Consider the following 26,219-nt stretch of genomic DNA (forward strand, 5'->3'; position numbering starts at 1 on the left):
AGAACTGAGGGGACCCCTGACTGCGAGACGAATTTGTAACCTGATCACAAGAAATATACATGTAATGGCATAATCAGTGTGTTTACAATGTAGACATTTAATGTGTGGTTGCTTCAGTGGCGCCATAAAGAAGGTGAATGCATCGCAATGAACGTTTGGTTGTATAAAAGAGAATCTTCTTTATTGAAAACCCACACGACATCACATGATGCATCACTACAGTTCAATGCAAAACACGGTCACAACAACACACTACCACTCCATCTGTGACACATGAGGACTCAAACTCATCGTGAACAAAGCAGTAATGTGTTTTCTTATGAGCTGTTATATACCTTAAATAATAAATACAGCATAGTATACAAGCATCAGCTCGTTCATGTATAATGCATCCTAATTGTAAATCTATTTCTAAGTGTTCACCTAATTTTCCAAAGTCCCCTTCAATGTGTTACGTTATGAGTAATAGAAAATCGGGATACGTTCACGCGGCTTGTGTTTGCATATATTATCAGTGTGTTTTTTGTTTGCGTTCTGACCACAAGCATTGTGGTTAATGCAGACATGATTCCTTGTAAAAGGTTTCAGTTGGTGTTTTAACATCTTAACACCTGTTTTGTTGCCAGAAAAAAGGGGAAAACCTATCATCATAGTTTGGTACTGGCAGAAAAGGTCCCATGATGTATACTGATTTGTTGAAATTGAGAAGGTATGAACGTTTACCAGGAGTGTTAATTATGCACACACACAAACACGTTTTTGTTATTTTCACTAATGATTGCTACAAATAAACTACATATATGTTGCGCTATTCATCATTACAAATTTAGTAGAAAGAAGTTTGTTTTAATATGATTAAAATTAAACACGTTTTGTACAAACCTTAAAATGGAGGCATGGGAGTTTAAAAAGTAATCCCTTCCCCCCAAAAACCTTTTGTAATCTCGCCCTTAAATTAAAAGAAGCGTGGATTGTGTAAGGATATCATGTGAACCATAAGAATCTGGGCAAGACGTACGTGAACTCCTTGGAAAGCAAGGCTGGATTGGCAGGCTCATGTTAACCATGCGCCCAATCACTGCACACTTCAGCAGCTTTTACGTATGTACATGTTAAGGGGGGATAAACGGGCACTGCCTAGAGCTCAAGTGGCCTTTCCACTGGCTGGTACCAGCAGTGTCAGAGAAAAGGCTTCTGTGGAGGTGGTTTATGCGAGATGCTACCGGGCAGCTTGCAATAGCCATTATTTAGTAACAGGAGGCAGGGAGCAATGCTCACAAGCAATGAGCAGTGTCGACAAGTTTCTGACGCCCGATGTATATTTGGAGTTGGCATGTTCACTCCGTGGTCGCTTGCATTGTTCTCGGATCCTCTGGATTTTTTTCCCCCTCCACATTTAGAAACGTGCGCTGAGGGTATTTGGCTGCTATAAATTTCCACGTGATAAGCCACTTCATTGAACTATCATTTGTGGCCAGGTCGCTTCGTTAAAATAGCTATATAGCTCAGTGGACCTTTCCTGGTAAAAAATAATAAGTATAACCCGTAAAAACAAAGTTTTTCACTCTAAATCCTTTATATGCGTGGCGGCCACCTATGGGTCAGATGATTGTCTGCAGTATTAAACAATTGGTAATTAAATATTTAATTTGTTTTCCCTAAACAGTGTAAAATTTTTGAAAACAATTTTCACGAACATTAATTGTCTCGCACAACGAGTCTGTGTGCAAAATGTCAGCTCGATTGGATCACGGGAAGTGGGTTAAAAAACGACCGAAAGGTTTGCATGGTCGTAAGCAAGCAAGCACGCAAGCAAGCGAACTTAATATAAAGGATGAAAAAATAGTAGTTACGAGCATGGAGCGCCGATAATGCATTTGCCAGTAACCTCCGTTATTCAATAACATCTATTTGTGTCTCTTTACTCCTGTAAGTGACCCTTTCTTTTGCATTTGGCTTCAAAGTATAGCTATCCTGGTATAAGCACCATGGGGCATCACCGGCACTTATTGGTAAATTGCAGCCACTGCTGTTGCTGTTGTCACTCATACACCATTTGTATTCAAGTGAAAAGCGCATTCCCTTCACACAAAGCCCGTTGATGATGCTGGTGGTGGCCGTGTCTCTAGGGCCCCGTGCCTCCAGGCCCCTTCACGCTGCCAAGTTTGCCCATGACGATGTGCGGTGGCGCCTGTGGGATGCACCCCGAGTTGTCGCAGACCCCAGGAGAGCCCACGGCCCCTGTGGAACCAAGCCGGCCGGCAGAGCCCGGCAACCCCCAATCCCCGTGAGACCCGTCTGTCCCTGGTCGACTCTCCCCAGTCGGACCAGGTGTACCTGAGAGTACAAATTATTACGAAAAAATATAATTAGCTGGACAGTAAAACTCTTCTTTTCCACCACCCCATTACCTGTGACTTAAATTATCCACAGGCACCAATCAAGATCAAATCAATATAAGACCTATAGATCTTCTTGGTTCTTTCGGTAAAGTCACGTAGAAGGGAAATAATAAAAGAATAAAAATTAAATATAATAAAATACAATTCTCACGACGTTTCGGCCACAACGCAAGCAGCCGTCCTCAGGTGAAGAACAGGTCTGTCGGAAAGACAGCGTCTGAATGTCTGTCCGATAGCCCTGTTCTTCACCTGAGGACGGCTGCTTGCGCTGTGGCCGAAACGTCGTGAGAATTGTATTTTATTATGTTAAATTTTTATTATTTTATTATTTCCTTTCTACGTGACTTTACCGAAAGAACTAAGAAGATGAATCCCTGCAGTCACGAAAGCTTTAAATCGAAAGACCTATAGAGTCTGTGAAAACTCTTGTTATCCGTGATGATTTGCAGTTTGTCCCATCCTGCACAACTTTTCCACGGATAGGTGGATTCGTGCAGCAAATTCAGTGGAGTCAATGCAGATAAGATTTCAAATCGGGTGTTTGTCCCCTTTATTTTGTTTTGTCACATTAAGTGTCAACAACAACTAAATGTGATTGTTGCATGTGCGGTGGTCATTGGTGACCACCAGGTTGAGACTATCAACTTTCTACACTTGTGAATCCAGTATAATCATCATAAGCACCCCAGATTGGAACCCACGGTGTCAGCAGTGGCAGCTATATATCTGTGACCCATGAGCCACTGGCCCACCTCAAAACTAAAACATTTGACCCCGTAATTAAATACACAATGTGAGCACATACCAGCAATACGATGTATATCCCAGTGGAAGGATTTATGTCAAGGTATTTAGGAAGGAAGATCTTGTACCTTTTGGCCCTGGCACACCAATGTAGCCCAAGCGAGCCCTCCCTTGAGAGCCCTTGTCTCCTTTATCCCCAAGAAAACCTAAACAACAGCAAAACATAATTGTCAAGCCGGGTCTGTGACGGACCTGAGCATCACACCCAACAGGAGCATATCCCAATAACGAACCAAGATTTGCCTTGAATTTTACTCCTTCCATTTGTGTAAATGCTTGGTGTGAGATGCTCTACACAATGGCAGGTAAGCACATTTCCACGAAACTAAACTATTTTAATTTTATCAGGTAAGGACCACTGAGCTATGTAGCTCGTTTTCAGAAGTGACCTAGCCAAAAATGATAGCTCAACGAAGTGGCTTATCATGTGGAAATCTTACAGAGCCAAATACTCTAAACGCATATTTATAGATGTGGAGGGAAAACCCGGAGGACCCAGAGAAAAATCCACGCGACCACAGGGAGAACATGCAAACTCCACATATACAGGCGTCATCAGGGTCGGTATCGAACTCACAACCTCCTGTATACCAGGCGAGGTAGTTCACATCTTGCCACTGTGGTGTCGCCCAATGATGCAAATTATACATTAGTATCGTTGCAAATTAAATTGTATTTATGAAACAGTGTTTTGTTTTGGTGAGACCTAATTTTGAAGAGTTTATTGGAATTACAGTACTGTACTTTAGTACAACATTAAAACTCATACTTTGATAGTTACGTGAACCAATTCTGTAATTTACACTAAAGTAAATTTTGTTATTATTTGAAGGTTGAGTCCTTTAGGTACCAAGAGCAGACTGCAGCATATCATCCGCACTGCTGAGAAGGTGATTGGCTGTAATCTACCAACCCTTGAGGACCTGCACACTTTGAGGACCCTGAGGCGAGCGAGGAAGATTGCGGACGATTCTTCGCACCCTGGATACTCTCTGTTCCAGCTACTCCCCTCCGGCAGAAGGCTGCGGTCCATCAAGACCAAAACCTCACGTCATAAAAACAGTTTTTTCCCATCTGCTGTTGGCCTCCTCAACAAGGCCAAGGGCTTAAAATGACTTTTACACTTAAACTGACTGTTACACTTACTATAACATTTTATCTACATAATTACACCTTTCCATACTTACAACGTGTAATCTTATTTGTATTTTTGTATTTTAAGATTGTTTAATATGGCTAATTAACATTTTACATTTCGCATTTTATAAGGTCTACTTATTCATAATTTTAAAGATTTTAGCCCTTTAGTATTACTTATACTTTATAACGTTAGTATAGTTAGAGTGTATACCTTTTATATAAGTTAAGATTCCTACTTGTTCAATGTATGCACCGTCCCGCCATAGTGAATTCCTTGTCTGTGCAAACTTACATGGCGATAAAAACCGTTTCTGATTCTGATTCTGAAGTACAATCCACAGAACATTTAAAAAACGCAGTAACTGCTCAAAGCAGATGGAGAAAAAAATATTAAATCTTTCAGAGGAATAGTCCAGTGCACCAGGTGAAGTGCATCTTCTTGAACATGTAAATACTGGCATTGATATTATTGTCACAACACAGCTAACATTACCTAGATCTTTCTTGCAAAACGGACAGACAATCTCAATTCCCTGGTAAATGAGCGAAGTTACATTTAATTAAACAAATCACAGCATTGAAATTAACAATATATTTCGTGAGCTCCCCAGTGTGTCTTTGGCTTGTACCACACGTGGTTGTTTCAGCATAATATCTGATATTTCGCTCCGCATGCTCGGAAACTTCTTCAGTTCGCTCGTGCAGAGAAGCGTCAGCCATCATGCTGAACAACACACGGTACAACCTGGAAACGAATCGCAGAGCTCGACTGAACAACCACAAAAACCTGCGCAGGTCATCATGGACATATTGTTGCATGGACATAGACTAAATGAAGCAATGCAGTTATCTACTGACCTTTTGGTCCAGTTTCACCCATGACTCCGTAGGATCCTTCAAAGCCCTGAGGGCCACGCACCCCTCGCATACCAAACAGCCCAGTGGCCCCTGGAGGGCCTGGAGGGCCCGGGGGCCCTGGAGGGCCTGGGAGGTGAGAAGTGCCCCGACTCTGGCGCCGCATGCTGAGAGCAATCTGGTTCACCTGTTCTGAAAGTGCAACAACACAAACGCTTATTCCGCTGACATTGTCAAGGTCAATAGGTCATCACAGCCACTGCCATTGATGCTGCCATGCCTCACCAGGACTCATTTTATTATGCTCGAGTCTTCAGCTCCTGCAAAGTCAACGGCTGACCCCCAAGGTGTGTTCTTACCGTGTCCCACCAACTGATATACCCCCCCCCCCACCCCCATAGAGGTCACCGACATCTGGGTGCTCACTCCAATGTCTGCAACCGCATGGTATGGGCAGGCCCTCATACAGTAATGCATTGTTCCAGGGCTTTTACATATAATTGGGCTTGAGCAGAGCACATTGCTAGATGTGAAGAATAGTGGAGACTGCTGATGGAATGGCAGCTAAAGGAGGGAATATGCCAGGCAGATAATGGAGACATGAGATTAGATCATGTGCAGGAGTAAGATTGACCCTGAGGGATGGTGGCAGCATGGGGAGGCCTTCAGCCTGCAAGGCTCAAATTTATTTTGTGTAACTAGGTGAGAAATCAAGAGATCAGGATAGGTGTCGCAGTTGCAAGAGGACCCTGGGGCATTAGTCTGCCAGTAGGTGGTGATGATCGCTACGCCTAGCGCAAATTGAATAAGTTGTGGGTAATTTTTGAATTTTTTAAATGTTGCCTGTGAATCTGGCACACAATGGTCTGCTATTGCGGATAACGTCAGTGGATCATTAACATCCACTATGAAGCAGATGGCGTGCGGTGGTAGTATTATTATTGCACACCGCAGTATTAATCGGTGGTAATATTGTTATTGCACACCGCAGTATTAATGGAACCGTGAAGCTCTGCAACAAGCAGTGAACACAGCACTGCAGCTGGGCCGCGTCGCCGCAGCAGTGGATAGAAAATGGCTGTTGATGCCGATGCACGTTTGGTGTTGCACAGTCGTACAGTTGTCAATGTGGTGAATCATATACGAGATTACGTAACAATGCAATTGAGTATTTTTCAAAATTAAATCACCTGTTATCATGTCGGTACACAGTTCACGGATGTGCAGTTCACTTGCCCGCTTCCCCTGTTCAAATGGAAAATTGTAAGATACATCGTTAGCTACTGTCTAAGATTATTAAATATTTAGCAATGCTGTATCGTATTCCATGTACACATCGTAGCCAGCACATTCTTCATAGTGACACATGATGAAACGTAATTTTCAATGTTTGTTTTACTGTACAAAGTTTAATTCTGCAGGTCTAGTTAGTAGGGTTCTGTGTTGAGAGTCAATCTGATTGTATTCCTTTGTTATGTGGGAGGAAACTAAGGGCCCAGAGTAAACTTGCAATAAGCAAGGGGGTAACTCTCAGAAATTAATCCCATTTACTGTGCTGCCTCATAGAGGCAAGTCATTCCACTGCAGGTTAATGTTATAGATATAGCCCATTCCTCTGTGATCCACTAAGGTTGCCACCTGCCCTGGTTTTCCAAAGATCCTCCTCTTTTGGAGGGACATTGAAACTTTCCTGGTGTTTGTCAGTTGCTTCTCTTCCAGTATTGTGAGATACTGTGTCTTTCCTAACATTGTCCCTGATATTTTCTGTACCTCAGAGGTGGCAACCCTATCACCCACCCTTCCTCCAAGCTTCCAAGCTTCTGGATTTCAGGACGTGGTCCACCACACCTGGTGAAGCGATTCATTCACTCAAGTTCATGACGCGTCGTTCACATTATCCACAGAGTTTAACATGTAGGCTTTCGCGACCAATTTCATCCCCCCCCCCCCCCCCCACTTTGCACAACTAGTGCAGAAGTGTGGTAACCACATCTACGCCTCTAAATATGGAACGAAATAAGTGGACTTCTCCACAAATATAGCTGTCGCCTGAAGAAGCTAGTTGTAATTACTGGCGAAACGTCGTACTCAGATTGTAAATGTTGTAGCTTGGCTCTCCAACACACCGGTGTGCTGTACTAGTGACGAATTGGCATGTTCTGTTTTCGTGACAACCCTTACTAGTTGGCTGTGTCTGGTGGTGGCGGCTTTAACGACGCATTTATATATTTACGTGATCTAACTCTCCAAAAAAGCCCCCTCTATTATGAATTACCCACAGAGTTCATCTCCAATGAAGGCAGAGAATGTCCCTCCCCCAACCCCCATTTCCATGCCTTACCAGGGGGCCTGGGCGGCCGGAGATACCAGGGGCCCCCGACTCTCCCTCCTCCCCCACCACTCCCCTGGGCCCCGGCAGCCCGAGCTGCCCCGACTCGCCCCCTGTGGCCCGCTCTGCCTGGGGCGCCCACGTCCCCGCGGGCACCGACCTACACGCGCAACGCAACCGCGGCAAGCGCGCATGCCGGGGTTCAAGGACGTACAGACGATTCAAGGGAGTACAATTCAGACGAGCTTTCCCGTGAAAATGAATACCGTCCCTTTGCTTTTGATGTATTCTGCTTATTTTGTATTTACTACTTAACCTTTCTTATGTTGTTCGTTTGTGCACGGCTTGATTTGATCTTGCGCGCGGTGGCAATTTACTTCGCTCGGTCGGTGTTAGCCGCTGAGGGCTCTCTGCCCCCAGTACCGTTCCCGTTCCTTTGCAATGTGCACTGATGCCTCCTTCATTGTGGGCGATATTGGCACGTAAAATAAGGATTGATTGACCGACTGAGATGAGCAGCACTGCGCTCAGCACTTACACACGTAACTCTAAGGGACCTGTGGATAGCACTTCTAGATCGTATTTGACCTACTCTTCACGCTGGGCACACATCATTGAAGTGGTGGGACTACCCACACTTTACTCCACCACACGTGACTTGCACAGGCTGGGTTGTGGTGTGCACATTTCTACTGCTTGGGTGGACAGAGGAGGGGATTCAGGAAACTCGCGTCACTGTTTCAATTGTCACACCAGGAGAGTGGATCGAACCGACGACCTCCGGATTGCAAGTCAATTATGCTCCCCATTACACCACTGTGGCAGCATCATTGCTCTATTGCACTAAGTGGAATTCATTATTATTAATCCAGGAGGGAAGGATTATAGGCTAAGTATATTGTGGGAGACCATATATTATTGCGTCTCATATTGCATATGTATGATAATTTTTTCTTTTTGAAATCTGCTTCTTTGTCACTTAGCAGCAGTCAATGCTGTGGTAAAATACTTGAAAATCTCTTAATATACAGAGCGAGGCATATGTTACTTGCGCCACATGGCTCTGATGTTATATAATAATAAATACATTTTGACATAAAACTTTCGTGACTGCAGGAATTCATGTTATTTGGTTCTTTATGTAAAGTCACGTAGATAGAACAAAAGAACAATACAATAAAAAAAATATGGTTTCTATTTATGTGACTTTACCAAATAACCAAAGAATAATAATAAATACCACCAAAATCCAGGCTTTAAACATTGTTTCCACTTATAGTGGCGATAAATGTGAATTCGTGAAGACTGGTTGCAAACTATTTTTTTACGTGAATTTAAATGCACACACACACCTGCCATCAGTATGCAGCATAGATAACTGAATTTGAATCACCCCTGAGCCGCTCCTGTATAAACTTGGGTGCTCTCCGCACATAAGGTTCTCATTTAGATTGTTATTTTGTAATCACTTGTATACATTTCAATTTTAAAAAATGTGAAAGTTGGAAACGTTAATGTAGATGTTTTTTTCTCTCCATTCAAATGTCCATTTTATTCGTATGTTTTATAAGTGGGTGAGTTTTTTTTTTCCACGGGGAAATAACTGAAGCTATTATTCATTATATTAAATGTGTATGTCGTGAGGACGTGCGACTGGACAGTGAAGCACAATGCAAGTCAGAAGCGCCACAACAGTCATTGAATTCCGGAGACCTAGAGAGAAAAGCTTGCGTGTAAACAAATGCATCTGTGTAATTTGTCATGCCAAGTCACAGCGCAACGTGACACCTGGCATTGGGTCAAATTAGTTTCACCGATTTAAATGCCCCCCTTTTTGCATGCATGAGACCCCGACAGCGTGGTGTTAAGTGGGTTCTGCTTGTGCAGTTAATTGGTTTCAAAAAGGGTCGCGTGGCAATTATACTCACTTCTCCTTTTGATCCCTTGCTTCCAGCAAAACCCTGTCAAAAGTATGGGTGGGAGAGAGGGGTGCAGTGGTTACACCGTTGTTATCCATCATAATCCAAATGTAGTTTTATCCAATATATAACCAGGCGATTCTTTCCCTCCCCCATTGTTGCTACTACAGTTGCTATTTTTAAGCCATTTAATATTTTATAAGCAGGCCTAATTCATTGTGGACATCTGCATAATTTAGTACATTGACACAATCTGTTTGAGATTTAGCAAATGTGACAATAGACATACTTAGTATATCGTAGGTATGTAATGATTATTCACCTCCCCTGTGATTTCATGAATCAAATATGTTTTCTCTTGTTTGTGCCATCTCATTTGTATTTGTCTGTGCCGTTAATTCTATCCCAGTTGTCCCATTGGCCTAAATATACAATTTATATACGATTTCTATACATTGTAAATAATGTAATTTTGCACACATTACTTGATAGATTTATAGTACAAATAAGAATCCATTTTATTCCATGAATCGCTACATGCACAGTATAGAAAACACATATTCTGAATTACAAATCTATTTTTTTAATGAAAGATTCGTATTTTTAATTGAATACTTTAGCCAGTTTTTTGTTCACAAGCACTCATTACAAGTCTTGGTTTCTTACACAGTTGTCAAAGTATATTGCTCCAGGTCAAGGATAAAAGCCCGCATTAACAAACTGTCTTTTTTCAAGGAAAAATCATAAATTATGCAGCTTCGTGCATTAACAATCAAGACAATGTGATACACCGGGAATTAAAAGAGATAATTAAAATGCAATGCCAGCCTAAATGTGTCAACGATTTTGTCAATGTCAGTGTCTCCCTGCTTAGACAAGTGAGGAATGATGGCCGCAGTGAACCATACATCAGAGAGATACGAATCCTTTATGTTGAACCAGCAGTCCCCTTTTAAGAGAAGATCTGCGTCACGGAGGCAATGTAATATGGCAAAACCATTAATAATTAAAACGATAGCTATCCTAAAAACGTGACACTGCGTCTGCTGCACGCAATGCGATACCGTGTCTCCTCTCTCCCCCGTGATGCCACCTTCACCAACTGGGCCCTGGTGAGAAAAACAAGTACAGCGCAGTTAATGTGACCTACCACAATGTGGAACGCTATTTGTTGAATTGAGCATCCTCTCAATCATGAAATCATCACGCACAGTCAGCGAAGGACCGTTGCGCCAAACGTGTGACCTCTTGCGACAGCATTCGCATGAACTTCTGTTGCTGCCATACACCGGCGTCTCGCGTAATTTGTGTGACCACAGGGGTGGGGCCATTCCTTTGAGCGTCGCGGTCCAATTCTGATGTCGACCGCCAACTGAAGTGCACAATTCCTCGCAGCAGGGAGGAATTGTGATTTTTTTTTTGCACCGTACGGAGCCAACTGTGCTAATCGAAGGTGCGGGTTAATGCTGGAGCTCTGGGGGCTTCATCCCCTCAGAGCCTTTGATTTTGAGGGGTTCTCAAAATATGTACCGTGTTATAATAAATAAATTATTAACGATAAAAGTGATTTGGTGCTTAAACTAGAATTGAGGCAGTGCTCATCTTCTATTTACAGCCTTCAGCCAGTGGTGGACATCCCAGATTCCTATAGAAGGGGCCAACCACTGTTAATTTTCCCACAAAGTGGTACTCACTTTATCAACCCCAGAGGGTTGATGAGTTGAGTCAACAACCAACCAGGAATCCACTTGCTCGACCTCTGAGCCACATGGCCAGCTTTATAATGGTTGAAACGCAATCCTGTAGCAATGTGATATAAACCCCATGGGTAATTAAAGCCACGGTATCACTCCCAATTATGTGCCGAACCAAAAAAAAGTCCATTTTAACTTTTAGCTTTACAATTCGTCTATCACGCAACAAAAAAACTCAGGGTAGAATTTATGTAGCTGAATGACAATGCAGTGTTTGGCAGCAGGCATGGGTGGTGGTGGAGCGGTAAATGGGGGGGGGGGGCGCACACATATTTCTGCCCTGGCCTGCCCCATCAAACGTAATCTGGCGCTGTCTGTAAGAGTCTGCAACACTCACGGGAACTCCTCTGCGTCCACGCTTCCCGGCTGTGCCCTATTCACGCAGAAAAAAAACATTCACAGGAACAAATAAACGCCTGTTTCCTGAAAGATGGCTTTTGACTTAAAGCATATTAGTTGCAGTTGAAAGGTAACTTTGACACAACAGGTTTTTTTTCTTTATTCATGCTAATGTCAACAATACGTGTATTATTACATTTTACTTGGCCTATGCTACCTGCTGTCCTAGGTGATGTACAGTCAAATTAAACGAGGTGTATACCACGTAAGTGCTTAGTCCATGTAGGTGCAAGGCATGATTTGTAAGTCGCTGAAGTTTAAGTCCAAATCTTTTTACATCCTTATATTGTCAGTATGCAGATGGAACTTAACTGTATTGCAAACGTGAACAAATGTGGTATTTAACACCATTATGGCACTGCGAATATATATTTTATTTTTTTCGCCACAAGATTGATATGAAATTACGAACTTCTGGCATGAGTAATTATCACAATATTATCGATATAGAGGGGTAGATATGATGACAACACTTGTGTGCTCTTCTCGGAGGATTTCTCCACAAATCTGCCTGTCGCCTGATGAAGCTAGTTGTAATTACTGATGAAACGTCGTACACAGATAGTAAATGTTGTGGCTTTGCTCTCTAACACAGCAGTGTGCTGTACTAGTGACGAATTGGCATGTTCTGTTTACGTGACAACCCTTACTAGTTGGCTGTGTCGGGTGGTAGCGGGTTTAACGACACATTTACGCGATCTAACCCAAAATATCTTTATTATGGATGATATTGGTCGCGAAAGCCTATGTGTTAAACTCACAATGGCAATGTTGTGACTTTTTTCTTATTTCTACTTTTCATCGACGAGTATGAGATAGAAATGTTTGCACTGCATGACCATCGTGAGGAATATGAAAAGTGTTTTAGTTTCTGAAAATGTGAATATTCAGAGAATGTGCATACCAGCATCTGGTGCCACTGTGTGCTAATCTCATGACCCGAATTTACAAAAAAAGGTAGGAAACACTCACGAGTTGTACATTTACAACATAACACAGCACAGTGCCCCATACACGACTCGCTGGGGACCGAGGTATCGGCAGATACGTGAAAAGGTCAGATACGTGAACATACATAGAAAATTGCGGTCACACCACTGTTCACAAATAGCTTATCAAACGAATCACAAGCCGGTTTAAGCACAAGAAATTGCTTTACTGCACTTTGGAGGTAGGCAAATGTATGCGAGATGAAGACGACGAGGGCTGCGTGTGTGAAAAGGGTGGATTTGGCAACACCTATAGACCATGACAGTTACACTCTGCACAAATGCCACACTGGGTGTGGGAGGTTAATTGGTCAGGACAGATGTGTGACGGTCAGATGTGTGGCATTGTATTGAGCTGTAATTCCACGTCAACTTGCCTTGGCAATGGCCAGTTGATAAAAACGTGATGAACATTACCGCTCACCGTTTATGAATCCCTTCTTCATCACTATTCTATCCCTACTTCTTCTAACCCTACTTCTTTGCGAACGTAAATTTTAATCGTTGAATTCCTCCACCCACGTTGAGGACTTGGTCTGCCAGAATGTTCTTTCTCATCCCATACTTTGTGTTTCAACCGCTACACTGGAGGTCAAACCACAACTCGTTCTGCTACTTCCCTCCTGCTGCTCGCCTTTGGAATTCCCATCCTCATCGTCTCTTTTCCAAGCTCCCATACATAGCCTTGCTCATTGCAAGCAACTTTTATCCAATGCAACCTTGATAGTGCTGTTGGTTGCTATCCCGTGGACACGTGTGGCTTTAGGGCCGGTGCTTTGTGTTTTAGCTGCGTTTTGTTTAAACTTCTGTGCTCAAACAAGGCACTTGGCGAGGAAGTGGTGTGGCAGTCTCGCGGCAACACACCCCCGTGGGCGCTGGAGGCATGTGCTCAGCTGGCAGCGCTGGACGCGTGTTTGATGAAGCGTTGGGGGGGGGGCGGCCGACGAGGCGTTGGGCTCTTACCCGGTGCCCCTTCTCTCCAGTGTGACCAGGGGCGCCCGGAAGCCCCCCAGCGCCCACGTGACCCCTAGGCCCCTGCAACAAAGAGACTCGGGTTACAGCGTAATGACAAGGGGTGGGTGGGTGGGGGGTGCCAGTTCCGCTGCCGGTTCGAAGCTAGCAAAAACATCCCGTGGATTGCAATTTGAACTTGGTGTTGCCAACTTGCTTGTGATTTGTGTGAGTGGCAGATGACGTTCATAGTGGGCGGAGGCACTCACTGGCTTTCCTTGCTGTCCAGGGGTCCCGATCGGGCCCTCTCCGCCCAGTTTCCCCTGCGAAAGCACAACTTGTCTTATTGCTGAAGCGTAATCCGATGGAACATTAATTAGTACGTTCTTGCGCACACGTACGCATGTCTTGCATGCAAATGTTATATATGGATGTGTTATAAAGCACATGCTATGAATGTAACCAGATGTTTGCATTATACACAATTTTGTATTCATAATATGTTGCACCAATCCACTGAAAGCCCATACATGTATATATGCATGGAATGTATATTGAGTGTTTGATATTTGGTGAAAAATATGGAATGCAAAATTACACAAAATCATGTCTATTAAAACATTTAGATGCATATTTATATTGTTTGCATATTTATTAATTTTTTAACAATGTATTACATAGTGTACATATGAAGTCATAGGTGCGTGTGGAAGTCCTGCCAATGATTGATATTTGATAGTTTTATCTTCATGAATTGATTAACCAAAATTAAGAAAAATACAATTATAAAAATTCATCCTGACATCCCAACACAATAGACCGATTAAAACCTCAATGTGTCGTCCTTAGCTGCTTCATCTTAACCTTGTAATCAGCCCAACTAGCATTAAAAAAATGTCACAAGAAAACATCAGAATAATTTGGAGGAAAAGTAACTAAGCCTGCCTTTCCTCCACAAAAAAATATCTAAACGTTGTTAGTGGAAAGTTTCACAAAAGGCTTATTTATTTCACTGACTCTGCTGTTAATAGTGATGCATGGACACATGCAATGTGTCTCGTATAATCTCTTATTTAACATAGTCGCACATTCACTTTTACATTTTTTTTACCCATAGGCATATAGTCGTGTCAAATAAAAGCTCCATCTTACAGATTGTCAGTGATTTTGTGAGCTTATGAACTTCAAAAGTTGTAAAATAAGGATTCATTTCCAAAAGCTCATTTTTTTACTTTCTTTTATTTGTCAAATAAAAATACAGGATGTAATTTAACTACGATGTGTTTCCCCCTGATCTGTTAAAGTTTGCATGTTTATGCTTGTATTGCCCATGCAAATATGACAGTTATCAACCCTGAAATATTGAAACAGAGGTGTGTATAGCTTTTTGTCTCATGATTGTACACTGAATGTCAGAGCTATTAGAAACCCATTGAAGGACATGCAGTAAAAATTAACCCGTAAAAACAAAGTTTTTCACTATAAATCCTTTATATGCGTGGCTGCTAGAGTCCTCTCCTCCTCTGGCTTGAGATGGCTGCCACCTATGGGTCAGATGATTGCCGGCCAGCATTAAGCAATTGGTAATTAAATATTTTAAAAAAAATCCCTAAACAGTGTAAAATTTTGGAAACATTTTTTCACGAAAATTAATTGTCACGCACAACGAGTCTGTGTGCAAAATGTCAGCTCGATTGGATCACGTGAAGTGGGTTAAAAAACGACCGAAAGATTTGCACGGTCGTAAGCAAGCAAGCACGCAAGCAAGCAAGCGAACTTAATATAAAGGATTTAAAAATGGCTCGAATTATGTTCGTCCACTGGAGAGACTGCACCATACCATAAGGATATGGAATTTCAACCGTTGGCTTTTTGCTGTTAACAAAGATACTCCTTGGATCATAGAGATACTTTATTTTGTCTTTCTTAATGTTTAACTAGTTTATTTGTTTGAAGCAAAATTGTAGTTTTGCTTTTACGGCTGCACTAATGTAACGCAGCTTGTAACACAAAACACTGTGTGCTTGTGTGAGACCCAATGCTCTTTGGCCAAACAAATGGTATTTGTGCATCACCTTGCTCCTGAAATGAGCATAAAGACTTCAGTCTTTTGTGCACAACCATCCAGTCACTTACAGACCCAGATTAATTTCACAGAGTTGAAAACGAAAGCACAAGAAGCATTCCATTCACTGTTTCCTCAATCGTGTTTGCAAACCTGCACTGATGGCAAAATCAACACTAATCAATGCCAGATAGCAGTCTCACAAAGGTGGATTTTTCCTGAGTATGGGGAATAAGTGATGGGTCATACTTATTTTATTTATCACCAAAAGTAAGGTTATTAAACAGAAATCCTAGAGTTTCCGCTGAAGAAGACGAAAAAAGAGATTTAATCCAAGTTTTCTGAAGGTTCTTTGTGTGAGAAGCCCTTGTCCATTTGACACATTAGCCTCCCAAGTCCAATGAGATTAGATCAGTATGGCTAGAGCTTTGAAATGAAAGTCCTGCAAATGAAGCCGTATGCAGCCACTATCCACATCAGGCAGGCTTTCCCATCCTTATGGGTGCTACTCAGAGATCAACTAACATTCCAAAGGCTATTCCGTGGGTATTTTCGTTGGGAATAGGAGATTTCATCTTTGGCTGCTCAGTCATTCAACATATGCTGTTCCTGCCACAGTCTGGTCAAGTCACCCCTTGTAATTGTTGTGCATTTTGTTTTAATCAGAACTCACGATAGGGCCCCGCAAACCTTCAAGGCCCTTCTCGCCAGCATTGCCTTGGTCTCCCTGTGGGGCAATGAGAATTTGATCACTTGACGAAGATATCCGCGTAATGTGAGACATACTCACCAAATAACCTCAGACTAAAGTAAACAGCATAATACGTGATTAGTACATTTTCGGTAATTGAACAAAGTGAAAACATACAGTTATTCCTTTTGGACCATCTGGTCCTCTTGATCCCTCTGCTCCAGTACTTCCCTTGACATCAAAAAAATAGAATGCAGTCGCGTGTTAAATAATAATAAGAATGTAACATGCAAATAATTATGAATAATAGTTTTATTGATTTTAAGTGACGCACCCTTTCTCCGATCGAGCCTTTCATTCCCGGTGTCCCGGGTATGCCCTGCAGAGAAAGCAAGGCACAGATATGTTTATCCTTTTAAGTTTGCCAATCAATAGCACATGTGCAATCGGAACAACAACATAACGCACATTAAAGGGAGTACTTACTTTTAAACGAGTTAATACAAAACGATATATGAATGTTCGAAATGCATAATTGTACAAAAAATACGTACTTTTCTTAACATGTCTTAAAATGGGAACTTTTTAATGCATGCTCTGTCGTGGAACAAACTTCACTTTGCATGCATATGAGCACAGGAGTAGTTATTCTCCCCAAGGAATCGTGCAACTTTGTTCTCCAAGCTTCGTTCAAGCCATAAAAACAACGGTCAAATTATCCTTGATGGTAAAACTCACGGGCAAACCTTCCAAACCTCGGTGACCCAGAAAGCCTGGCTTAGCAGCTTCACCCTGGAATATCACACGCACAGTTCAGCCAAGGCGGTAAGGTGGTGCAGTGGCAACACCTGTGCCTCACAAAAACAAGGACCTGGGTTCGATTCCTGACTCGTGTGCCGTTATGTGCAGAGTATGTATGCTCTCCCCTTGTTCTCCATGGGTTTCCTCCAGGTTATCTGGTTTCTTCCCGAGGCTAAAACATCCAAGGTCATTGGTGGTGGCCAAATATTCCAGTGGAGGACCTTTTATAAAAATGGTCATTGGACTTTGTGTGACTTCCCTGGGTGATTAAACCATTATTATTATTAGAGACCAAGCCGCAAGGTACACATTTTAGGCTGAGTTGACCTAGGAGAGTTTCATTCCAGATTCTGATACCAATTTCCACATTGTGTTCATTCATAGCCAGGGATTACATATTAAAGTTGTTTGCCATACGTATCTCAAATTCTAATGATACTGTTTTCATTTCCACAACTAGATTCCATTTCAGAGACTTCATTGCAGTAGGATGGAAGCACATACTGAAGTTACTTTACCATCTCGTCAGTGTTAGCAAAGTCTGATGACGGTGTTGAGCGGTATTCAGTCTGTGACTATCTTGTGAATCGTGTATAATGAGCTAAGGGATTTGGAAATGCGAAACAATACAACCATTGTCTAAAACTGTATTTATTATATGTTTTGTGATTACAAGGCCAGTGTTCATATCCCACAGTCTGACTTCGATATCATCCTCAAAGAACCGAGCGTGCAATGCCTTTAATCAACCTCTGACAGCTGAGGGCCTCTCCGTCTCAAAGAGAGCACCCGCTGCTGTATATTTAAGAGTTGGGAAAGGAAACAGGTGGCTGAGAGTGGTCAGCCACCCACTCATGTACTCGCTTGGACACTAAACACGCACTCTAGTATTGCCTGGCCATGCACTCATTGAAATGCCTTTTGTAGAGATGTCCTTTTACCACTGAATCTGCTCTGCAGTGAAAGCAACCTTCACATGAGCATAAACAGGAGAATGAACCATCATGTGAACTCCGGTCATCCTCGCAGCACTTTTTAGCTAGCCATCGAGCAAATAAGGTGCGTGCTTTCAGATGTGCTTCTGCGGCCGTCTGGAACGCTCTTCTGATATGAGGAAACCACTGGATAAATGCACTTTAAATCTATATTGAAAACATTTTTAAAACTGCCTTTTGTGTTTAGTTTGTTGTCTTTCCCCCACACCACGTATTAGCACAGTTGGCTACATACGGTGGCGAAAGAAGTTCAAACGTGCGGAGTTCATACACGTTTCCAGGAATTATTCCATGAGATTAACAATAACGTTATTTTCTCATTCTTTTAAACTATCAATGTGTGACCCCTGTTGCCTGGATGTGATAAAAAAAAACATACTTTGCTGAATTAACTTCAATTAACTCTTACATTCACGATCACTACATTAGATTGTATGTGTAAGAATTGAGTGAACTAGACAAACGCTGTCCCAAGGAAATTGAACAATTAACACATTTAATCAATGAGATAATAATGAATTGTTAAATTGAATCGTAACACAACATACTGACAATGCATCACATTGCCTGCGTAATCGGGATGAGTTTGTGACTTCATTGATTCAGATATGGATTTTTTTTTTACTTTAGAATGAATTTCAATTCCGATTTCAAATAAAAAAACTTGTAATGAAATATATTTAAATAGCTTTCATTGTTTTTGTACCAAATATTATCTTTTTATATGTGTATGTTTTGCATTAATCACTGAATGACATTTTTTACATTCGGTTCCAACTGAAATTATAATTCTAACGTGAATATATTTTAATACTATATTTGAAGCTTTCGTGACTGCAAGGATTCATATTCTTAGGTTTTTTCGGTAAAGTCACGTAGGTAAAAAATTAAAATTAATAAAAGTAAAATAAAAATAAAATAAAAATCACGACGTTTCGGAGGCAACACAAGTCTCCGTCATCAGGTGGGACCGTCACAGCTAGATTTGCTGTATCACTTGATATATTTTGATATATTTTAATAATTTAAGCAAAAGTGACATTACGTGATGGTAACTATGGTGGAAAAAGTAAGAATGTGATGTCACTTTCTGTGACGTCACATTTTCAGGTCAATGCGAAATGGTAGAAACTTTCATATCTAGGCCCTGTTATAAAAAAAAAATGTCAGAATAAATTGAACATTTGGAACAGATCCCCAAATGGTTATACAGCTGTAGGTGTCCATGTTTTGGTTGAGCGCATTAATGCATGCATGTGCATGAAATGTGTGATTCACCGTTTCTCCCGGAGGACCGTCCAGACCTCCACGCCCATTTGATCCAAAGTCTCCCTGTGGAGAAGGACATTTTAAGTCTGTTTTAGTTTGCTTTACTAGAATTACCATGTAATTAGTATGCAGTTCACGTGAAACTTTCCAGTGGGTTCACTCGGGGACCTTACTTCAGTATGGAATAGGTTCACATGCTTTTGTCTTCGTGCCGTGATTAGGTTTAAAATAATTGCTCCAGTATTAACGTGTCTCCACATTCAATTGTGAGTTGGGTGGAGCTCACCGCCATTTAGTGGCCACAAAACTGTAATATAAAATTCCATATTCCTGTGACAGAGAAATCCCTGATGATAATAATAAATGACTTTAAGTGGTTTGGTAGTATGATATTTCACTATGGATATGTATTAAGTAAAATAGCATGTAATGTATGGGAACGAAAATGCACTTTGTTTAAAATATTGTTGACAATGTATCACCTGTGATTATTACTTACGGATTCTCCCTTGACACCCTTAATACCAATAATTCCCATCAGGCCATGTTCTCCCTATAGAGAAAAATGGGAGTACGTGATCAAGCACAGTCTAGAAATTATTTCAAAGCTCGCTGATAATGTTAAAACAGCATAGCAGCTACACGGAGCAACAACAGATGTTATTTCAGCAGCTAATCTGTGACAACAAAAATAATGACAAAACCATGTCTACGGTATGTTACTTAATGTTAGCATTATTATCCAAGTGGCCTCAGTTAATGTTTGTATCATTTAATGCACCACTAGAGAGTATATTGAAATGAAATCTCATTAGCAAGAGTTTATTTTGCACAAATGTGTTGCCAACATACTGTTTGTTTCTTTCGGTGAAACACGTAGGTAGAAATAAAATATAATAAAACAAATCACGACGTTTCGATCGCAACACAAGTGATCCTCATCAGGTGGAACACCCACGGCAAGAAAATGCTGAGGTAGGCCAACATACCTTGTCGCCTCTGTGTCCTGGCAATCCCATAAAACCCTTTGGTCCTTCTTTTCCCTGTGAAATTTATACAGTCATCATCATGATCACCATGAGGTATGATCTATCCACTGCTGGATGAAGGCCTCCACGCCATCACTGTCTCTCACATCTGACAACAATAATCGATCTCGCCCCTTCACGGGAGATGATTCCATAGCTCCATCTCCATTATTCGCATCCTATCGATTGTGGTGAAATGTTAACTAACTCGCCTGGCATACAAGAGATCGTGGGTTCGATCCCGACCCTAACGCTTGTATATTTGGAGTTTGCGTGTTCTCCCCGTGGTCGTGTGGATTCTTCTCCGAGTCCTCCAGTTTTTCCCTCCACATTTATAACAATTAATTTATAATATTTGGCTGCAATACATTTCCAAATGATAAGCCGCTTCATTGCGCTATCTTTTGTGGCCTGGTCACTTCTGATGAAACACTTTATAGCTCAGTGGGCCTTAACTGGCAAAATAAAAAATAGTTTCGTTTCGTAAAAGAAAACTCCATCATTAGTCAAGATCACCGATCGTCATCTCTTCTCGTAACGTGTCCCAAAAATGTGTTAACAAAGATTTTGTGACCAAGCAAATGTACACTGCTGATTGCACTATGTTGGGGAGGGCCCCAGATTGTCCTGTACCTCTATGGGCTGACATCAGAGGTTGTACATTTATCCCCTGATAAACGGTCACAAATGATTGCACAATTCACAAAGATTGTCCATAATTCCACTGCGTACTTGCTTGTTGGATTTGTACACCTTTCAGTATGCGTCAGTTTACCGAGTGACACTGAGAGCTCCAAATATCGCAGTACTCTGTATTGAGCAATGCTTGTCAGATTCTGCATGGTTCCCAACTGATATTCTACTGTACTCATACTGTCGGAGAATACAGCACACACAAACATAGCAAAATATTAGTGTATTGTTAGTTTCATAATTATTTTCGAATTTTCATGTTTTGAACCCATTATTTCACGTTTTAAGTATTGTTTCGTAATTGTTCAATACATTGCTTAACATTGTTAATGTTGATATTTGATTTCGTATTACTTTGTCAAGTTTAAAAACGCATTTCTTAACATCACGTTCCCACGGGGTATTTTCATATTTCGGATAGATTACATCCATATGACGATAAGAATATATATATTTGGTACTGCTGTTTTTGGCCACTGACATGCTTGTTTGCCGAGGTTTGTGGCTCAAAGCCAACAAACTGCCCTGGTTATTACTGTGGATCTATTAACAATAAAAAATGCACCATCTGCTTCAGAGTGGACATGAAATATCCTCTGATGCTTACAAAAGAGTAGGCCATTGTTTACTAGTGTAAAAATCACTATTTGCCAAATTGACCCGCAAATGACTCATTTGTGATTCCACAGCAATTATCGCCACCTGCTCATGCCCACTTGCAGGCCAGGTTCTGGGTCAGTTTATGCCTCACAGGAACAGCTGCCACTGTGGGTAACCCTTTCAAATGTTTGAGATGAGATATCAATTCATGATACAAAAAATACTTACAGATCTTCCCAGGGGTCCCATAGGACCTGGCTGCCCAGGCTGCCCAGTAGGACCCTGTAACAAACACAGTCAGATTCAACCATCACATGGCAGTGTTGATGCAGCGTTCAGAGTGAATAAATATCATTTCCAGGGATGCCTTTGAAAAAAAACAGTCAGTAGGTTTTGCTATTACATAGAATATTGTCAGGGTTCAATTTATCACCTGATTTTTTTTCCGGAACACTACTAGGTGGGCTTGGATTATGGATCACCAGCGCAAGGCACTGCCACTAGAGTACAAGATACACTACACATAACCGTAATTGATTGTACCCTCATTGCCTATAATCCTATAAACAGGTTTATAAATGCTATTGACCAAAATAAAGCGAGATGGATGTGGCATGCCAAGATCACTTACAGAACAGAATCCCTGAACTGTCCCATCTTAAATAATTTCCTTCGTATTATTCAAAATGTTTATGTGCATACACATGTGCATGTGCCGGTTGTAGGGAGCGGTAGTGGAGTGGTTAGCTCATGACCAATATCAGTGACAAATATTTTGAACTCATCCTGTGCCTTCCCTAGGTCGACTAGGCCTTAAATGAGTACCTGCTGCAATATGTAAACATCAGCACTTGGAAGACAAAGGGGGTCAGGCGTGGTACTAGCCACCCACCTTTTTCATTTGCCATTCCGGCATTCAGACGTGCAAGTTATCAGCACTTGCCCCATCAGTAAGTCTAAATTGTGGATATTTTTATTCGTATTTGTGCATGTACATGCCTTTGTGGAAAGCAATAGCGGGTTGGTGGTAAGTCATCTCTACAAATGGGTTACGCACATCTATAGTATGTACATTTGCAGTTTGTCGGTTTATATCTGTACTTGGCACGGGCCACCTCCAAGTCAACTCACACTAAAGAGATCACCTGGATCAGTGTTGTCAACGTAAGCACTGGGCAGAGGAGGGGTGGTAAGCTAGGTTCTGGCTGCAACAGCCACTTCATATATTGCGGCGGTCTTAATAGGTGCTTCCGATTGACACTTGCCTTCAACACTCTTATCCTTGTTAATTAACGTTAGTTCTTAAGTACCAACCATGGAAACCCATGTTATGTTGCAGTATTTTGTACTACATTCCTGATAAATAGTGAATCTGCATTTAGATATACTCTACACCATCAACGCTGAGCAGGTGTCCAAAGTGGATAACAGCAAACATCACTTTTGAAGGTGTAATAGATGAGGGCTAATATTGTTCTTGAATTGAGCAAGGTTATACGAACTTGGGAAAGGAGGTAATGAGAATAGGAGGGAAGTATAAAGAGGAATGTTTTGAGCTGCAGTGTGGTGGTTGAACATAGGGTGGATGAGATGAGACATTCAGTCTGGGAGACTGAGTCCTCAGCATGGGTGGAGGAACCGATAGAGTAAAGTTAAGGAACCGATAGAGTAAAGTTAATGAAAAAAATAACCATGGCAGCAGCAATGTAAGAGTGATGAGGAGCGGACTGACCTTGACTGCTAGGCCATCAATCGACCTGACAAATGGGGTCTGACTAACGCGATCGACTGACACTAACGAACATTATATATTGTGCACGAACAACACGTTGGCTGATGTAAACACGGCCTGGAATTGCATGATGGGATACCCACGCGTTCGCCTGCAGGGCCAGCTTCTCCTTGGGGCCCTCGAAGGCCTCTGCCACCCTGCACACAAGACGGTGTGCAAAACGTTCCCAAGTCAACGAACCACACGCCTCAATGACTTCACAGTACTCGGAGATCACGCGTCAGTGTCCATAGCAGTGTACCAAGACAGATCACTTTAATTTGTATTGATGATAATCCTCAATAATATTTGCCACATATTCAAATTCAAAATGTTTCATTTGCACCCTTACATGTGCAGCAACCCACGCACTCATTCATGGGCGATGCGACCGTTTGACTGATTTTACCAGGGGGTGGCTAACTGCAGGGTGAGGGTGGCATGCGGGGGGCAGTCCTGGGGCCGAGACGTGGGTGAGTGCCGAGATAGCGTTTCGTGATTCTCAGTGAATTTAAGAAGAGAAACATCAGCACCCACTTCGTGGAGCATAAACCACCACGCGAACTCCGGTCATCCTCACAGCAGTGGTTTTTGGTTAACCGTCGAATAAAGACGGGCACTGCATTGCGTGATTTCAGGTGTGCTTTTGCGGCCGTCTGGAATGCTCTTTCTGTAAAGTCACGTAGGTATAAAATAAAATAAATCACGACGTTTGGAGCGCAACACAAGCGTCCATCATCAGGTGGGAAAGCATGGTCTGCTGCTGAGGCTACACCCAATTCAAACCTTTTAAAATAGCCTGCCCCAGCAGCAGATAATGCTTTCCCACCTGATGACAGATGCTTGTGTTGCGCCCAAAACGTCGTGATTTATTTTATTTTATACCTACGTGACTTTACCGAAAGAACCAAAGAGTTTGGATTCCTGCAGTCACGAAAGCTTCAAATCAAGAATGCTCTTTCTTTCAATATTAGGGAGCCACTGGAGCTATGGACTTAAACATCTCGATTGAAAACGTATTTCTTGAGAACTGGCCTTCATCTTTAGTTTGTTGTCCTTCCCCCGCAACTCCGATTAGCATGGTTGGCTACGCACGGTGCGAAAGACGTTCAACATACATACATGCAGGAGCGAGGCAATAGAACTCTCACTTTGAAGCTTCCTCTAACAGGTTTCAATCTTCGGCTCAGATAACACTTCGATCGCATAACCTGCGACCTCGGCAACAGCATCTGTCCACCGAGTCAAGCTGTTTTGAACCCAAATAATATGTGCTACATTACGTTTCTAACGTACTACGGTATAACTTTCACTTTCCTTCAGAGTTGAATTAAGTCAAGTGGCTCCTTTGTCCATGTCCACATGGTATTTTCTATTAGCTGAATGAAGTCTGTTGGTCACCCTGCGGTGCAATGAATAGCAACTCCGTGTTAGGTAGCGGCTGTCACTTTGCTATATTTAAGCACAATAGAACTTCCTAACTACATTGTATTAGCGATGTACCCACTGACCCTTCCTCGACTGGGTTCACGCACGCGCGTCCGAGTTAGACGGTTGGTAGGATCACGGTTTTTACCTGAAAACCCACGGTGCCTTGTTCCCCCGTTACCCCTGCGGGGCCAGTGTCGCCCTGGAAAAATCAGACGTTCGGTGAAGTTATCGCCACCCATTGTCCTTCTGTGCACTTTACCTGTTCACCAACTTCCATGAGGCACACAGAGCTATTTCATCAGGGACACTGTGTTAAAAAAAAGCAACAGTGGGTCCATTCAACTGCTGCCCTTCGTTCGTGGATCTTGATTTCAGCTGAGCCAGGGTCTTTAAGCGAACAAGACGAAAGAGAATTGACAGGGGCGAGTAGCAACCGCTTCGTGTACGTTCTGAAGTTATTTATTGTCTGTATTCTCCAGATTCTAAGACGCCCCGTAAAGGAAGATGAACGTGAACCTTGCGCCCGGTATCAAGTCCAACAGATATAGTCACCCTCATGCACTGCGAACAAATTAAAAGACTCACCCCCAACTTTTGCCTAAAAGCACAAGGGGGAAGTGTGTCTTCTAATCCTGAGATAATGGTACGTATATGTTTTATAAAATAATATTGGGAGAAATATATTCATTAGCATTACGCCCTTCACGTAGAATTATATTCATGATTGTGTATCCAGTACTGTAAAATATACTGGATGTAGTATTTATTTAATTAATATGAACCAAAACCCTGTTTACAGCAACCAAAATTGTGAGGAAGATATTAAATGCTGTTCAGGAATAGCTAGTCATGAAAACCTTCAGGAAAAATTTCCTTTTCAGGAGCAAATGAAACTCTCACCTTGTTACCCATCTTACCATCTTCACCAACTTCGCCCTTGTGGCCCTTGTGCCCCTGAGAAACACAACACACCGATACATGTCTTTTGCCTTCCTTCAAGTTGGTGCGATTAGCATTTGTAAACTGATTTCAAAACAATGCCAACACACGTTGGCCAATCCGACCTCAAGCATCTGCCCATATGACTGATTCTCGTGAAGTTTTAAGTTCCATTAATAAAACGTTCGTATGTTGAACTTATTTCGCACCTTTAAGTAGGCAACCGTGCTAATCGGATGCATTTGTTTAAGTGAGAAATGCGTTTCAATTCAATCAGCGTTTGCAGAATCGCCAATAATTGCGGTAGTGTCCATGGTGGACATGTGCAGTTTTTTCGTAGAGCTCCGCTGAACTTTGTCAGTGGGACAGTCACCAGCGATCTGTGACACCGTTC

The 26,219-nt window shown here is 42.0% G+C and overlaps 1 protein-coding gene across 1 annotated transcript in view; it reads right to left on the reverse strand.

Annotated features, from left to right (window-relative positions):
- Window positions 1–1,122: 1,122 nt before the first annotated feature.
- LOC133349226 (collagen alpha-3(IX) chain-like) overlaps window positions 1,123–26,219 on the reverse strand; it is a 45,068-nt gene continuing 19,971 nt past the window's right edge. The window contains 22 exon segments of the mRNA XM_061562545.1: window positions 1,123–2,337; window positions 3,275–3,352; window positions 5,205–5,393; window positions 6,392–6,446; window positions 7,543–7,632; window positions 7,634–7,690; window positions 9,459–9,491; window positions 10,514–10,558; window positions 11,541–11,576; window positions 13,555–13,626; window positions 13,812–13,865; window positions 16,281–16,334; window positions 16,476–16,529; window positions 16,633–16,677; window positions 17,037–17,090; window positions 19,373–19,426; window positions 19,863–19,916; window positions 20,353–20,406; window positions 21,913–21,966; window positions 23,560–23,613; window positions 25,032–25,085; window positions 25,787–25,840. Of these exon segments, the coding sequence (XP_061418529.1) occupies window positions 2,126–2,337; window positions 3,275–3,352; window positions 5,205–5,393; window positions 6,392–6,446; window positions 7,543–7,632; window positions 7,634–7,690; window positions 9,459–9,491; window positions 10,514–10,558; window positions 11,541–11,576; window positions 13,555–13,626; window positions 13,812–13,865; window positions 16,281–16,334; window positions 16,476–16,529; window positions 16,633–16,677; window positions 17,037–17,090; window positions 19,373–19,426; window positions 19,863–19,916; window positions 20,353–20,406; window positions 21,913–21,966; window positions 23,560–23,613; window positions 25,032–25,085; window positions 25,787–25,840 (1,506 nt within the window). The 3' untranslated portion in view covers window positions 1,123–2,125.

Source organism: Lethenteron reissneri, chromosome 29 (assembly GCF_015708825.2).
Source record: "Lethenteron reissneri isolate LAM-NWPU_2019-01 chromosome 29, ASM1570882v1, whole genome shotgun sequence".
NCBI lineage: Eukaryota > Metazoa > Chordata > Hyperoartia > Petromyzontiformes > Petromyzontidae > Lethenteron > Lethenteron reissneri.